The following is an 18066-nucleotide window of genomic DNA, read 5'->3' on the forward strand; positions in this document are numbered from 1 at the left end:
CAATAAAAGAAACTGGTTTGGAAACTACTTTTCGAGAGAAGTTCCATTCCTTGACATACTGCGTATATGTGGCAGATATTCCAGAGAATACATTTAACCTGGATAACAGACACTCCCACTGTACATTCAACACTGAGAGTTATTTTATGGATAGGCTAGGTTCACTTAATTGCAATTTTCTTACATTTCCCCCTCTCTCTTTATCTTACCATGTTCGTACACCATGAATTCTTTTTTTAGTCCAAGCTCCTCCTGTCCGATTTTAATGATGTATATGCCCATGGGTGCTTCAGAGGCCAGAGGGAAATGCAGATCCAGAATGCCATGAAATGGCTTCACATTCACCCACTGGGCAATTCGGTTCTTGTCAGGATCCTGCACACAGAAGTTAGAGGGGAGAATGGTCACTTGCCATTGCTTGACTGCAGCCACCAGCACAGCATCACATATATGAAGTTTGTAGGGTGATATATGAGACAATGTGATGAACACAGCTTGGATGAGAATATCAGGAAAGTTAGGAAATAACCATAGGTTATTTCCTAACTTTCCATTTCCATTTCCATTTTATAATGCTAACTTTGATTTCACAATACAGGCCTACATTTGGTTACAGATTAAAGAATAAACATGAAATAAAAAACCCATCCACACATACATCGAACCTGGGCTGTATTACATATTCCCAGTAAGGGTATGGCTAGCTGATGAGAGCTAAATAGCTTGAAATAGATCTATATTAGTCTCCCTTTATTTATTTATCAGCACAATTGCAACACAAATGTAACAAGGCAACATTAAAAAAATGGCTTTCTGCTTGGATGGCTCCCAGAGTGAGCCGATAGATAGAAAAGGGAAGCAGTATGTTCTCTCCCATAATTGGACATACCTATTTCCCTGGCTTAGCTGATAAAGGAGGAGAGCCTGTGGCTTAGTGGCTAATATAACTGGCTAATATATAATACAGCCCAGGTTCAATTCCCAGTAAGGGTATGGCTAGCTGATGAGAGCTGAATAGCTTGAAATAGATCTATATTAGTCCCCCTTTATTTATTTATCAGCACAATTGCAACACAAATGTAACAAGGCAACATTAAAAAAATGGCTTTCTGCCTGGATGGCTCCCAGAGTGAGCCAATAGATAGAAAAGGGAAGCAGTATCTCTCTCCCATTATTTCCCTGACTTAGCTGATAAAGGAGGAGAGCCTGTGGCTTAGTGGCTAATATAACTGCCTAATATGTAATACAGCCCAGGTTCAATTCCCAGTAAGGATATGGCTAGCTGATGAAAGCTAAATAGCTTGAAATAGAACTATACTAGTCTGTCTGTCTGTCTGTCTATCTATCTATCATATATACATATATACATATATACATATATACATATATACATATATACATATATACATATATACATATATACATATATACATATATACATATATACATATATACATATATACATATATACATATATACATATATACATACATACATACATACATACATACATACATACATATATATATATGTATGCTAGTGCTATTATTATTGTGATATATATATATATATATATATATATATATATATATATATATATATATATATATATATATATATATATATATATATATATATATATATATATATATATATATATATATCACAATAACAATAGCACTTAGGCTTATATACTTCTTCACATGTGCTTTGTAGCCCACTCTAAGAATCAGAATCAGCATATTGCCCCCAACAATCTGGCTCCTCATTTTACTGACCTCAGAAGAATGGAAAGCAGAGTCAACCTTCAGCCGCTGAGGATTGAACCTCTGGCAGTCAGCAGAATTAGCCTGCAATACTGCATTCTAACCACTGCCCCACCTCAGCTCTTATATAGAGTGATATCTCGGAGGCATTTGTTATTGTAGGTGGGTAATGCTACATAATCTGAAGGTTGATCTGGACTCAAAACTGTTGCTGAAACAGCAGTGGAGGACTTGCCAAGATTTGGGCAGCTTTGCCAGAAGCTGTGGAAATCAGCCCTGAATTAACTTAGACTACTATAATTTTATGTGAGTCTATACTTGAGCATAACTTAGAAGCTACAGAGGGCATAGAATGCAACTGCATACTGGTGTTAGATAGTGTTGTAGAATAATGTATTTTGTACGGGAATTATACCGGTTGCAGTATGCCTCAAGACTCAGTTCAAGATGTGGGAAATCTCTAAAGCCCTAGGCAGCTCAAGGCTGCCTTTTCCAAGTAGAATCTACTTCTATGTAACCCAACAGAGAGATGATATTCTAGATAACTCCACTCTGAGAATACAGTACACTGAATCGGGACCCAGAAGATGATTATTCCAAATGACAACTCTTCTGTCTGGAAAAGCTTATTTCCCAGACTAAATTGCCATTACCCCTTTGTCTTTAAGAACTGGTGAAGGATGTCCCTTGCATATTGGAAAGGAAGCAGTTAACTAGACATGCATTAGTAAATGGCTCACAAATGTTTGAAACAAGCAATCTAGCAAACAATAAATTAAAGATCTTGAATAATGGAAGTAAATATCAACATGATCAGATACTCACCTCTAACTTTATCATTGGGATCTGCAAATGATTAAAAAAAAAACACAAATCAAGATTCATAACAAACAGGGCTCCCTCCATTCCTCCCTACCCCAAATAATGTGCAATACACTGCTCTAGCCTGAAGCTATTGCCACCCACTATCTTTTAATTGAGCAGATGCAGGGGCAGATAATCGAAGAATAATAATGGGGTGGGAGAATTATATTACTGCTGCTAGGGGGATAAGGACATGAAGAAGAGTTTCCTGATACCAGTTGACTATTACCCACTGATTCTCTTTCACACTTTGGTTCGTACCTGGGACAACTCAATAAAGAACCTATGATTCTTGGCTAAAGAATAATAAGTGATAACAAAAAAAGAATAATTATAACAGAAAGAGATAAGAACATAGGTGATGTTTTTCCAATAGAAGGTCAACATCCAATGTGGCAATGAAGAATTTTAGAAATAAAAGCTTAAAGAATGGTGTCAGTGAAAGAACTTTGGATTCCTAGTCCATTGTCTAAATTACCTATGTGAAGGGCAAATAGAAAAAATATGTTTGGAAAACAACCGGTTTGGCTTATCCAAAATACTTTACACTAAATCTGATAGGGGAGAGACACCAATCTTCTAACAGAGTTGAAATAATATAAGGGGTTGAAGTTGCAGGAACTTTGGGAGAGACTGACCATGTCATATTGGAATTCAACCCAGTGCAGGCACAAGTAATTGAACAAAGTCAAACTACTGTCTTAGACTTAAGAGAGCTAACTTCAACAAACTTAGAGCTTAAGAAGGAATCTAAGATGGAAATCCTAACGGGGAAACTAACTCAAGAAGCTTGGGAAACTCTGAAAAATGAAATTATGAAAGCCCAGTCTAGCACAATATCACTGAGAAAGAAAAAATAAGAGACAGCTAGATGAAACCAGCATGGTTGTCTAAAGAACTTAAAAGGAAAACATTTAAAAATGAAAAGGCATTTATATATTTAAAACATAATATCACCAATTAGCCCAATCTGCAAGGTTTGCAAAGTCAGAAAATGAATAAAACTTGCAACAAATGCCAAAAATAACTTTAAAATGTTTCTTTCAACCTGTAAAAAACAAGAAAAAAAATCAAGGAAAGGTTGATCAGCTAATAGGAGATGACAAGGAGATGATGGGTAGCAGGGAGAAAGCAGAACTGCTTAATTCATTCTTTCCATCTGTCTTTACACAAAAGGAAAAAAATAGTCTTACAAAGAGGAACACTAGGAGCGACATGATAGCAGTCTTCCAATACTTGAGGGGTTGTCACAGAGAAGAGGGGATTGACCTATTCTCTGAAGAACCTGAGTATAGGACAAGGTATAGAAGATTATTAAAGAGAGGTCCAAACTGGAGCGAAGGGGAGATTTCCTGACAGTGAGAACAATTAATCATTGGAACAGTTTGCCTCCAGAAGTTGTGGGTGCTCCATCACTGGAGATTTTCAAGAATAGATTAGAAAACCATTTTTTCCAGAATGGTATAGGACAATGATGGCAAACCTTTTAGACAACGAGTGCCCAAACTGTGCATGCATACAGGCCCAAACTGAAACGTGTGCATGTGCACACAAATGCGCATTCATGGACATGTGTGTGTCCATGCACCAACATGCACAAATATGCACATGCACAGACATGTGTGCAAGCACCAGAGACCTGAAGACTAGCTGGCTGGTGGCAAGTGGGGCATTCCAACACCGGCAGTGCAGCAAGAGATAAGATCTTTTTCTTTTGTGAGCTTCCGTTTTATGGTTTGCAGGAAAACAGAAGCTCATGAAAGAAACGCCACAGAGATCTGACCTAGGGCGTTGGCGTGCATGCCAACAGAGAGGGCTCTGTGTGCCACCTCTGGTACGCAAGCCATAGGTTCACCATCACGGGTATAGGACAAAATGGTTTTTGTTACATACTGACAACCAGTATGGTAGGTTCCACCAAGGTCCTCCAATCCGACAGGAAAATACTCAGTGGTGATTGGCTAAGAGATTTGACAGCACCCTATAAAAGGGAATGCTGTCAAACAGAAGATTGCTGGATTGTACATAGTTTGCACTAATAAAGAGCTGTTATTATTGTTATCCTGAGTCTGCTTCTTCCATTCACCCAATCTAACACTGGCGACGAAGGTGGGATTGAAAGTCAACTAGGCACAAAAAGAACTAACTGACAATCCAGCAAAACAATCCAGCCTGGAGCTAAGCGCGGCATTGAATGACCATCTTTAAGTGGCAAATTCAAATCTGCCTTGATTGAACAAAGATGACAATGCATGCCTCACCAGCTCCGTATGACCCAGCCACTGAACACTGGGTATATGATGAGGTTTGAATATTTCCTGGAAGCTAATGACCTTCTTGGCCTGTCTGAAGGCCACAAAAGAGCTATGTTCCTGAGCTACTGTGAGCTAAAGGTATTCGATACCGCCAAGGACCTATCCGAGCTAACGCCAGTACAATCAGTCGCTTGGTCGGTGCTTCAACGGACTTTGAGGACACACTACGCTCCCAAACCGTCAAAATATGTGTGGAGGCACAAATTCAACCTCTGTAACCAAAAGGAAGGTGAAACTATCAACCAATATGTTGCTGTACTGTGTAAGGCCGCAGCATATTGCGAGTTTCACAATTTAGATCAACTGTTGTTCGACGAAGGTTGCTGGCAAAGACCAATCTCACACTACAAATAGGACAGAGTCTTCGACCAAGTTGACAAAAACATTGCAGTGGCAGAACAGCCCCACACAGAACAGATGCATCGGGAGACTGCGGAGCGAGATCTCTCTGACAGTGAGGACGAGGTTTGCCGCATGTGCATGGAGAAGCGGAAAACAGCATGAGAATTTGAACCCAATTTCCCACCTTGTACCGGCTGTGGAGGCAACCATCAGTGATCTGCCTGCCATTTCCGAAACGCAATCTGCCAACGCTGCGATTGCAAGGGGCACATCGCAAGAGTCTGCAGGACCGAGTTTCCAGCCACAACACCATTGAAACCTCAGGCTTTGCAGACTGCAAGACCACGCCTACCCTGGCGAGAGCAATGGAAGCCGCAGCAGAGAGCAGAAAAAACAGATGCCAACGACATGTTCCAGACAACCATCAGGCAAGCGAGCACCCCTAGTACAAAAAGCTGCGGCTCTCCATCCTACTTGAAGGATCTCCATGCAGCATGAAGATTGACACCAGCTCATCATTGATCATCATGTCCTGGGCCACGCTGAAGAAGGCCGTCCCTAATGCCAGGAAGCACAAGCTGAGGGTTCCAAACCTGCGCCTCAGAGACTACCAGGGGAACCGAATCCCCGTTTTGGGACAAGGCACCTTCCAGGTGCAATTTAAAAACTTTGACAGCTTGCTTCCTGTAACTGTGGTCGGCGGAGCTAACGTCTTTGGCACCGATCTAGGGTAGTATGTGTGGACCCCAATCACCTTCAATTTGGACCCCAATGTTGCCCCCATTAAATTAAAGTCCCTTTTGCCCTTCGTCCAAAAACTGACCTTGAATTAGACAAACTAATTGGCCAGTGGATTTTGGAGCTGGTTGATCACGCACGCTGGGAGATCCCTATAGTGACTCTGATCAAGCCTGACAGGTCTGTCTGCATCTGCATGGACTACAAGTGCACCATCAATGAGGCTGTACAACAGAGCACTTATCTGGTACCCATTGTCCAGTATTTACTTCACTCCCTTGGCCCAGGAAAAGTATTTGCAAAAGTGGATCTCATGCAGGCATACCAGCAATTGCCAGTAGATGGCACCACAGTGGAGGCCCAGACCATTGTGATGCATAGGGGTGCATTTAAATCAGTGGTGGGTTTCAAAAATTTTTGGAACCTCTTCTGTAGGTGTGGCCTGCTTTCCAGGTCCACTGGTGGAACCTCTTCTAACTGGTTTGGTAGATTTGACGAACCGGTTCTACCGAATAGGTGCAAACTGGTAGGAACCCACCTCTGATATAAATGCACCTGGCTACAATTCAGTGTTAGTATTGCCCCTGGACTGTTCCAAGCAGATGCCAGTGACATGGCAGTGGGAGCAGTGCTACTCCAAAGAAACAACCAAGGAAACTTACAACCCTGCACCTACATCTCCCTCAAGTGTCACAGACACAGAGAGACGATGGGCCACATGGGAAAAGGAGGCTTTCACAGTGAGATGGGCACTGCTAACCTGGAAACACCTGTTAGAAGGGGGGCAGAAACCGTTTGAAGTCTGGACTGACCACAAAAATCTGGAGGTGCTCAGGACCCCATGGAAACTATTGCCCAAACAAGTCCAATGGCCTCAATACTTCAACCATTTTGATTTTGTTTTGAAGCACATCCCAGGGGGAGGAGGGAGGAACTTTCTAGCTGAAGCCCTCTCCTGCATGCCCCAGTACAAATGCAAATGGGAGCAGGTAGTGGACACCATGGTTCCCTCTACTCAAACAGCTGCCAAGTGATCACCAGTTGGCAATGCTGTGATCAGCAAAATCAATCCGCAAGCGACCTAACCATGAGGCTCAAAACCAAACTGCTATCAGACCCCTGATTCCAAAACAACCAACACATCTTGACAAAAAGAGATGACAAAAAGAGATGACTTGCATATAAGGGGATGAAACTCTACATCCTAAAATCCTTACATACCCTAATTCTCCTGAAGAGCCACGACGCCAACTCAGCTGGCCACTTTGGGTTCCTAAAGACTTTACACTTAGTCTGCAGGCAGTTCTGATGGCCTGGGCATAAAGAAAGATGTGGATAGTTATGTGAAAGGTTGCACCATCTGCACCACAATGAAGACCGGGAAACCTCCCGGACTGCTGCAAACAGTAGCAGAGCCAATGAGGCCATGGGAGGAGATTGCAATGGACTTTATAGTAGTGTTGCCAAAAAGTGTGGGAAACATGATGATTTGAACTGTAATAGACCTATTCTCCAAACAGGCACACTTCATATCCTGCAGCGGACTACCCTCGGCTCACAAGCTGGCCAAACTCTTCATGAAGCACATCTACTGCCTGCATGGAGCACCTTGAAGAATTATCTGAGACAAAGGGGTCCAGTTCACGGCTACGTTCTATCCATTGGGACATCCCATGGTCTTAGCTCAGCTTTTCATCCGAGTACCAATGGGGCGGCAGACAGACTGAATACCATGATAGAGCAGTACCTGAGGTACTACGTGAACTATCTGCAGTCCAACTGGGCAGACCTCTTATTTTTTGCTGAAGTCGCATACAACAATGCTGTCCACAATAGCACAGGATTCACACCATTCAAAGTAGTGAGAAGCATGGACTTTGTCCCAATGCCTGAGTATCCAAGGGATCCCCCCTCCTCAGTCAGCTTGACTCATTGGATGTGGATGCTGAAAGCAACCTGAAAAAATGTCAGAAAAGCACTGGCTAAAATATTAGAGATTAAAACTCCCTAGCAAGAAACTGGGGCCAAAGTTTATGGGACCATTCCCCATAGTAAAGATCATCAACTCAGTCACAGTGCAATGGAAACTGCCTCAATTGCTGGGGAAGATACACCCAGCGTTCCATAATAGCTTCTTAAAACCCGTGATTGGATCCATCCTGAGACCACTACCCCGGGCCCTGTGGTCATAGGGGGGCAAATCCATTATGAGGTTCAATGAGCCGAGGTGGCGCAGTGGTTAAATGCAGCACTGCAGGCTACTTCAGCTGACTGCAGTTCTGCAGTTCGGCTGTTCAAATCTCATCGGCTCAGGGTTGACTCAGCCTTCCATCCTTCCGAGGTGGGTAAAATGTGGACCCGGATTGTTGTTGGGGGCAATATGCTGACTCTGTAAACCGCTTAGAGAGGGCTGAAAGCCCTATGAAGCGGTATATAAGTCTAACTGCTATTGCTATTGCTATAATGAGTCCTTGATTCGAGGTGGCACAGGAGACAACTCCAATACTTGATCAAGTGGAAGGGCTACCCCTTATCAGAGGCATCTTGGGTAAAAAATAGAAATATCCAGGCTGATCACCTTATAGGAAAATTCCATGCAGAAAATCCAGGCAAGCCTGGGGAAGGGACGCATCCCTAAAATATATGCCTGTACTCAAATTGTTTTTGTTTCACACAGGTCGCTTTCGGGAAGTGACGGGAGCCGGATGTCAACTTGTAAAGCGTTTCCATGACTATTATCAAGCTGACATAGAAAAGGGAGGAAAATTCCATGCATACCTTCGGCCAGAGTCAGATCTCATATTTCTGCAGCTGGCATGTGGGGTGCAAAGTTCACAGCCTGCCACAGCACCTCGTTGGTGGATATGATTTATGACACAGACTGAGAGGAGGGGGGGGAGACAGGAGTAAAGTTAAAAAATTATTAACCTAAAATCATTTCGGCTCCGACAGGAACATGCCAAAATGTTGATCCTAATAAATGACTGGATTTCTTTTGAACTTTGTCTCAAGGCTCGTAAATTAACTAGGTCATCTTTTGGAGACATCACACTACATTTCTTACACAGGAACAGGAAACTTAGAGGTAGAGCAGAGAGTATAAAAAACTCAGGAACTCTCAGCAAGACCCTTCTTTTTCTTCTTCACTCAATAACTTGAAGCAAGTGATCACCTTTTTCCCCAGGATCTCAAATCATGTGGTCCTGTCCACCATGAAAATCATCTTTCCAAGCAACCTCCATATTTCCAGTGCCTTTTTCCCCACTTAGAACCGAATCCAGAAGGACATTTCTTCCAACAGACCAATTCTCAAATAAAGCTCATCCGTCTGGAACCTGCACTGCATATCAGACATTAATACAATTGAGAATCCAGAGATATTTCACGAGAAGAGTCCTCTACCCACAATAAAATACCTTATGCTACCACACTTGAAATTTTGGGCTTAGACAATTTAGAACTAGGCTGCCTTTTGTCTGACCTAAACTAGTACATAAAATTATCTGCTACAATATCCTATCTATCAATGACTACTTCAGCTTCAGCCACAATACACAAGCAAACAACAGATACAAACTTAAGGTAAACCACTCCAAACTCAATTGGAGAAAATATGACTTCAGCAACAGAGTGGTCAATGCCTGAAATGTACTACCTGACTCTGTGGTTTCTTCCCTTAACCCCCAAAACTTTAACCTTAGACTGGCTACTATTCACCTCACCCCATTCCTAAGAGGTCTGTAAGGGGCATGCATTAGTGCACCAATGTGCCTACTGTCCCTGTCCTAATGTCCCTTTCATATCATTTTCATGTATTCGAAATCATGTTTATACTTTTATCTGTTATCTTACATATATGCTTGACAAAATAAATAAACAAAATAAAATAATGTTTTAGAAATTGTATACTCAATTTAAAATGAAAGCATGAAAAAACTATGTTTTTGTTCAAAGTATTTCTATGTGACCAATTTTTTTAAATCTATTTTTTTTAAAAAAAGAAACAATGTGCATAGTGTGGGAAGCCCCTCCTTCTAGAGAATGAAATATGTTGGGGAATATTAAAAGAAGTAGAATATTATACAGTATTTCCCCAAAGAAGAAATTGAGAAACATGTTCTTAGAGATAGAAAGCAACCCTAGTCTTTCTTAACAGTTTCCAGCAGATGCCTGAAGTCTTTAGAGATGGATATTTTGTACCCATTAAGAAATCCAGGCCAGTCTATTCCCAAACAAACACCTTCAGGTCCAGATGATGGGATTAAGAATTTACATCTTCACACAAATTCTAAGAACAGGAAATAACCTTTAGGACATAATAGGATTAACCCACCACCATTAGAATACTAAAAGACATCAGGCTCACTAAATTGCACAACCCTCTGCAGCATTTCAGAAACTGTATAAAAGTCCTTGCACTCATCAAACCAATTTGTCAGGTGGCCCAGAATTGTGTGCTGTGGTTCTGCTTATTAATAAATGAAATCCTTCTTTCCAATCAGCCTCCATTTTATTTCCAGCATCTCTCTCCCAGCTTGTAACCAGACTGGATTTTTCTTCCAACAATAGTAAGTCAAAATCTGACTTTTGATATTTGGTGGGGAGGAATTTATATTTTTCTTTAAAAAGAGAGTAATACTCACAGCTTCTTCAATGGTTTGAAATTTTTCATCAAGCGTCACAATGCGAAACTTTACTGAAAAACATAAATGTTGGACCTTATTGTTGCTTAGGAAGATTGCTTAAGAACTAGTTTCCCTCAAAGTTCAGTGAAGAGGAACTGAAAATATTTCAAAATAAATAAATATCCAAAAAATATTTGGATATGTAAATAAATACAAATAGAGATCTGAATTAAAAATACAAAAGCATCCACTATGCATTCGGAGTAAGACTTTGAAGTAAATAAATTAGTTAAAGACACTGAAAAAGAATACATTATGCAAAGTAAAAGTGTGAAACTGAAAACAAGAGAGTGCAAATTTGTAGAAATTATATAATTATGTAAATGTGTTCATTTAATAAATAAAAATGTATCATTGAATTGTTGGATGCTAGATGCTTAGGTTAAAATTATATACAATATATTAAAATATTAAGAAATCAAGTCACTTTACATGCAGAATGAATATGTGAGATTGAGGTGTAGTGGAAATATTAGCATTTAAAGCAACATTTGTTTTAATATGTTAATGAAGGAGATGTTTTAGGGCACTGAGTTTGGGAAATTGTTTAAGAGTGTTAAAGAAAGTGCGGAAGTTTATATTGTAGATATATTACTTACTATATTTTGTAAAGCAAAAAAGATATTATTTCTGGTTACTGACACTTTTGTATGAAATCCTTGTATCTTTTGGATACTCATGTTTCCCCTTCTTACATTCCCAAGTTCTAGTATTACAAAATTTTCAAAGTTCTTACTGAAAAAATTGAACTGTTTTTGTTTCTTGAGGGGAGCGCTAAATAGTAAGTGGTACAACGGGCATCAGTTTTTGGCCTTTAACATTTTGTCCCACATCCAATTTTATTTCACAAAAACTGGTTGCAGACATTTTCATGCCACTCACTCCGGTGATGTTACATCATCACTAGCCATTCCCACTATGACTCTAAACTAGGATAGAAAGCCAAGAAACCTGATCTAATTTTGCTTTTCTTCAACAGTTTACCTCTTGAAATACTTGGTTTGTTTTTCCAGTAATTCTGTGAATCATTCACCTACTTAATTGTGTATGTATGTAATTGATAGGAGCAGATATGTTCTCTTTAGCTAGTTAAGTGTGTGTTAATCCATTTCTAAACCAGGTCAGTCCTGCTACATTAAATGAGCCTCTTTTTTTTAAGCCAAAAAGGACTTTGGACTTCAAAGTCAAAGCCTCTTCACATACCACTTCTAAATATTGTATACATAGTAACAAATTCCAAATATGAAATAGTAAGTGAAGTCCACCCTCCCCGTATATGCTTACCTTCTTCTCCAGGTTTGTAAAAGGGTTTGTCTAGTTCTATGAGGGTCCTTTTATAAGCATTCTTGACTAGAACTTTCTTTCGGTTTTCAAATGTGCTTTTGTCATGCTGGATAAGGACATGAACATGGGCCACTTCTTCTTCCTTTATAGAATAAAAATTAAACAAGTTTTAGTAAAGATCTGAGAACAAAGCAGTATTTGTAGATCGGCATTATTCTGCGAAACTATTGTCTCTTCTCCAGGAATTGGGTCATTCTGACAACACTCTCTACTAATTATCTCTTTTTACATACATATCTACATACCATCAACTTCTAAAATCTTTACTGGTACCTCCATTTATCTTTTTTGTTTAATATACTTTCTTTCTTGATATTGCCTTCTTTCTTATTCCAAAGACTTTTTAAAAATCCACCCTTTTCCACTCCTTATGAGGTATAAGTTAGTTTTCCCAGTGTTCAGGTCCCTCAGTCACAGAATGGTTATTAGAAGACAGACTTACATATTGAAAGCCAAAATCCTTGTTCCTGGGAACAAACTTTGGGACCTAGAGAAAGAATGATATGTACAAAGGAATAAACAGAGGTGAGATGGGGAGAAATGCTAAATTGGTACAAAGTCTCTTAAAATGATTACTTCCATTGTACGGAACTTTATAAATTGGGGGATTGAACTATTGCTTAGCATTTGGAATTGACATATGTACTATAATGTGCATCCCTTAGCCATCATTTCTTTAAAGTTTTATCTTCAAATGAATAGAAAGGCAGGATCCTTCCCACAAATCTCCCCCAAATTGTCCCTGTGTGTTCAATCTTTTTCCCTCAAAAACCATTACACTTGTCACTTTTGTTGGATTTGACTTGTGTTCAAGCTTTTGAGGTTGTAGTTTTATCCTTTAATTAGCTTAATATTATCTGCAAATAAGCATCATTTTTATTTTACCTTGTATTATTATAAACCAGGGACATGCACTCATTAGAGGCAGGGGAGGCGGGGCCTCACCAGTCTCCTCAGGAAAAGGAAGGAATTTTAAAGATTTTTTCTAAAATAATTAAGGTCAAGCTAGTTGCTACCAGACTTCAACTCACAGTGATTTGGAGTGTACATAGTATTTAAGTATAGGACGAGGCCAGAGAACTTGGGGCCTCCTTTGCATAAGGATTTTTTTGCCTTTTAAGGGTTAACCAAGGGTTAAAAAGCAAAAAATTAGTATGCAAATGAGGCCCATAGTTCTCGGGCCTCCTCCTGCAGAGGACACGTGGTGGCTCTAGGAGCCACTATCCTAGCCTGCCTGGCCCTGGAGCCTGGCTAGACCGAATCTGGAATTTTGGCATAGCTGGAAGGTATGTTGGTCAGAGGGAGGGGGCAGGGGGGAGGAATTCAATTTATTTGTAATTTAAGTAATTGTCATTTGTTTTTATTGTCTGTGTGTGTATGTGCACGCGTGTGTGTGTTTCTTAACTTCACTCAAACAAATTCTCTCTCAATTTGAGAGAGAGTTTGCTTGAGAAGAGAGGGAAGGAGCAGACGCATGGAGGGGAGCCTTGTTTGTTTTGAGAAGAGAGGGGCAATAGTGATTCTGAGAATTACACTGACAATAGTTTTTGGAATATAATGGGAGATTACATTTTCTCTTCTGCTTCTTATAATCATTTTAAGAAGTTCTCCAGCAAGTTCTTTTGCAGTTAAGTGGTTTGCAAATGGACGGAGCTATGGGAGAAAGCGGTGGGAGCGGAATGCTGTCCTCTATTGCCGGAAAGTCCAGGGAGGGAAGCGGGGCTCGTGGAGACTTGCTCGCAGCCGGCTTCTCTGGAGCGGAGGGGGGGGGGCGATAGAAGCGGAGCGGATCCTCTTGCCGCTTTTGGCACTCCGCAAGCCAGGCCCGCAGTGGCAAGAGGATCCGCTCCGCTTCTATCGCCCCCGCTCCAGAGAAGCCGGCTGCGAGCGAGTCTCCATGAGCCCCGCTTCCCTCCCCGGACTTTCCGACAATAGAAGACAGCATTCCGCTCCCGCTGCTTTTTCCCAGAGCTCCGGCAGGCCTTGCGGAGTGCCAAAAGGGGAGGGGGCCTCTTGGAACACCCCCCACCCCTCTTTGCCATTTCCTCCTGGGGCTGCTGGGAGATGGAACCAGGGCTGCAAACACCCCCCCCCCTCTTTGCCTTTCGCCTCCGCAGCTCTCGCTCCAGCCTGCTGCGGGGGGGGGGGAGAGCCGCTTTCTTTTTGCCTCACCAGCCAGAAGCTTCACCGCACGTCACTGTTATAAACCATGTATAAATTAATTGAATAGCACAGGGTCATCAATAGAAACTTGAAAAGAACTCTCTAACTTATTCATGACAAACTCTATAGGATGGTTTTCTGATATCAGAATGTACTATATCTACAACATTCCCTTGTCTTTAATCTCTGTCTTAAAAACATATATCATTATAACATAAGTTGGCCTTGACAACCTTATGCTTGTGCAATAATATTTTCAGAGATACTATTTGATAATCTTTTATGGTTATTAAGCTAACTAGTTTCTAGTTTCCTGTGTCCTTTCCTCTTTTTTATACTGGAATTGACTTTATTAGTTCTCCAATATTTTTTTAAAAATGAATAAAGTTAGTTCTTCTTACTGGGTTGTATACAACTCAAAAACCTACCTGGAAACTGGTGCACTCAAAGGTCCCTGGTGCGTTCACATCTTTTTCCAATAGAGTATGGTTCTGTAGCTTCATCTCTAATGTTACTGAGACATGGATAGACTTTGAGAAGGAATCTAGAAATATACATAACTTTTCTGTACTGGGATGGTGAATGAATGCTGGGAAGATGACCAAGAAGTGCCTGGAATAGAAAGAGAAGTGTAAAGTAGTCAATCCTGTTCCATAGTGGATAAGCTACAAAGACAAAAAAAAACTGCTTTCTATGACCTTACAAGGTTTACATCCAATATTTGATATAGAAGGGTATTCCCCAACTTGGTGGCTTGGTTTCCATCACTGACATCCAGAGCAGCAACTGTCTGTTACACAAGATGTTTGTTATCTGCTTCCTAATCAGAAATGAAATCTCTCATAGGATTCTGCAAGGTGGAATAGCTATATAAAAACCAACACCAACTTTTAAAATAGGGACTAATCTCATAGAATCATAGAATTATAGGATTGGAAGGGACCTTGGAGGTCTACTAGTCTAGTGCCCTGCTTGAGCAGGAGACCTATACCATTCTGGAAAAATGGTTATCCAATCTCTTCTTGAAAACCTCTAGTGATGGAGACCTACAACTACAGGAGGTAAGCCATTCCAATGATTACAGTATTTTTCAGAGTACAAGATGCAACTTTTCCCCTCAAAACAAAGGCTGAAAATCTGAGTGTGTCTTATACACCGAATACAGCATTTTTCGCCTCCCAAAGCCCCGCCCCCTTCATCAAAATGGCCCTAAATACCCTTATGGAGGTTTTTGAAGTGCTCCTGGGGGCTAGGGAGGGCAGAAATGAGCAAAAAATGGGCCATTTTCCCCCCCCGCAGCCCCCAGCAGTACTCTAAAAGCCTCCATAAGGCTATGCATATAATTTTTATGACAAACATGGGCCCATTTTTGTCAAAAATGGACCATTTTTTGCTCGTTTTTCACCATCCCACCCCCAATCCCCAGGAGCACTCTGCAAGCCCCACCAAGGCTATTTATGCCTTTTTTGGGGGGGAAAATGGGCTAGTTTTCATGAAAAATGGGCCGTTTTGGGGAGGTTTACAGAGTGCAAAAACTTTTTTTTCCCCTTTTGGAAAGCTCTTTAACTGATTAATGAGAATTACATTGATAAAATGCTGTGCCAGCAGAAACAAAGTCTTAGGTGTTGCAATTGTCAGCGACTTCCCTCTCCAGCACATGGATAAATACACCTACCTACCTACCTACTCTCTCTCTCTCCCTACCTATCTACTGTATTTCTCTCTCCCCCCACTATATCTACCTATGTACCAGTGACATGTGGTGAGGTTTATGGCTGGTGAGGCAGTCGTCTCCCCCGACATCCCACTATCTAAAGCGCTTTCTTTCTTTCACCCACCTGAGCTCTGACAGGCGGGTGAAAGAAAGCGCTTTAGACAGTGGGGTGTCGGGGGAGAGAAGAGAATGCAGGCATTCTCTCCTCTCCCCTGACACCCCACTGTCTAAAGCACTTTCTTTCTTTCGCCCACCTGAGCTCTGACAGGCAGGCAAAAGAAAGCGCCAGCCTGCCAGCTCGCTTTCTTTTGCCCGCCTCTATCTCCGCAGCGGACATAGAGGTGGGCATAAGAAAGTGAGCTGGTGGGCTGCCGCCTTCTTTCTTTTGCCCAGAGGCAGGCAGCTCAGGTGGGCTGCCGCCTCTGGGCAAAAGAAAGAAAGCGCCAGCCCGCCAGCTCGCTTTCTTTTGCCCGCCTCTATGTTTGCAGCGGACATAGAGGAGGGCAAAAGAAAGCGAGCTCATGGGCTGGCGCTTTCTTTCTTTTGCCCAGAGGTGGGCAGCTCAGGCAGGCTGCTGCCTCTGGGCAAAAGAAAGAAAGTGCCAGCCCACCAGCTCGCCTGAACTGCCCACCTCTGGGCAAAAGAAAGTGCCAGCCCACCAGCAGAGGCAGGCAAAAGACCCACTTCTGCTGGCAGGCTGCCACGGACACAGAGAAAGAAAGCTGGCAGGCTGCCCTCCCTGCCTCTCTGACTCCTACCCCCTTCCCTCTCTTCACTCTCAAAAAAACTCTCTCTCAACTTGATCACTCTCTCTCACCAAACATCATTCTTGAAATCTAATCTGCATGCTATAGTCTGGGTGCCTACACCACTGAAGCCAGATCTGACTCTTATTAGCTCATTTGAAGTTAATCTTTCAGCAAAAAACATTTGCTAAAACTTCTTATAAGTAAGATAAATATGGAAAGTAATTGTAGTTTTCTTTTCTTATTATGGTAAACAACAAACACTGAACTGTATAAGTATGTCAAGAATTTTTTGATATTCAGTTGCTTCAAATGTCACTACATCTGTCAAAACCCCACCTCATTAAAATGTTACTAAAGCAGTATACAGCTATAGAAATTGTCCTTTCCCAAATCTGACAGTTCATGAGTTCCAAAAAGTATGGGAAAACTTAGAATACCAATTAATAAAACTCCCATATCGTTATTGCATAAACAATGAGGAGGCAAAATACAGTAAAGCTCTAGTGAGGAAATATTTGAATATTTTACCAGATGTCCCTCCTTGCATTGATATCCCATTTGAAACTTCCAAACAAAGAAATAAATAAAGTCTTACTGATCCGAAAAGGCCGAAGCTGTGAGTATTAGCAGAGTCAGAGCCCTGAGAAAGGTGGCTGCTCCCATAGCTTGAATGATAAATGGCAGAGGTTAGATCCACACTCCAAAATCCAAGACTGCTCACAGCTTTAAATGTTCTCTATCGACCTCAGAACAGTTCAGCTATGATAAACATGGACTTAGTCATGCTTGGATCAATGACATTCATATTTACTTTCCTTCATCTCTGAGTCAACATCAGGTGTCCCTGATGTCCTTCTCCTGAAAAACAGTATTCAGGAAAATAAAACTCACACTATGGATCTTTGGAAGAAACTGGGCAAGAATCCATCTGCAATACAGCTAAAGAGACACTGTCTCAATAGGCTGAAGGCTTTTCTGTGACAAAAGCACATGAAGGGGGAAAAAGCCACATGTACCCATTGGTACACTTTGCTTATAGTGATCAGAGTGCTATTGAATAACTGCAGAAAATCTGGGAAGATTGTGTTGAAGAGATATGGTTGGGGTATTTTTGTGATGTTTCTATCACGCTTCCAGAGAATTGCCCATGCTTCCCTTTGGGAAAGATCTGGGACAAAATTAGGTTGCAGGAATACTCTTAACGAATACTCTTAGAAATGCAGGCAGCACCCTCCATCTAAGCCCTACTCCCCTCTATTAACCATGTAGACCAGTTAAAGATAAGAAAAAATACTAATGTCAAAACACAATAATTTAGATTCAGATCCAAAAGTATTCTATTTTTGTATTTGACTGATTTTATTTTCTTCAAATACCGTATTTTCA

General features: G+C 41.2%; 1 protein-coding gene across 1 annotated transcript in view; it reads right to left on the bottom strand.

The window, feature by feature from the left end:
* The window catches only part of LOC106544568 (alpha-2-macroglobulin-like protein 1), a 102357-nt gene extending 84927 nt beyond the window's left edge, over positions 1 to 17430 (bottom strand). Inside the window, exons 1-7 of the mRNA XM_087716570.1 lie at positions 17276 to 17430; positions 14646 to 14829; positions 12497 to 12541; positions 11995 to 12136; positions 10669 to 10721; positions 2592 to 2612; positions 210 to 375 (exon numbers count right to left, since the gene is read on the bottom strand). Of these exons, the coding sequence (XP_087572696.1) occupies positions 210 to 375; positions 2592 to 2612; positions 10669 to 10721; positions 11995 to 12136; positions 12497 to 12541; positions 14646 to 14829; positions 17276 to 17343 (679 nt within the window). The 5' untranslated portion in view covers positions 17344 to 17430. The remainder of the gene's footprint in view (positions 1 to 209; positions 376 to 2591; positions 2613 to 10668; positions 10722 to 11994; positions 12137 to 12496; positions 12542 to 14645; positions 14830 to 17275) is intronic.
* Positions 17431 to 18066: the final 636 nt, after the last annotated feature.

This window comes from Thamnophis sirtalis, unplaced genomic scaffold, assembly GCF_051295495.1.
Source record: "Thamnophis sirtalis isolate CommonGarterSnake01/CBP01778 unplaced genomic scaffold, rThaSir2_p1.2 scaffold_5, whole genome shotgun sequence".
In the NCBI taxonomy this organism is placed as follows: Eukaryota; Metazoa; Chordata; class Lepidosauria; order Squamata; family Natricidae; genus Thamnophis; species Thamnophis sirtalis.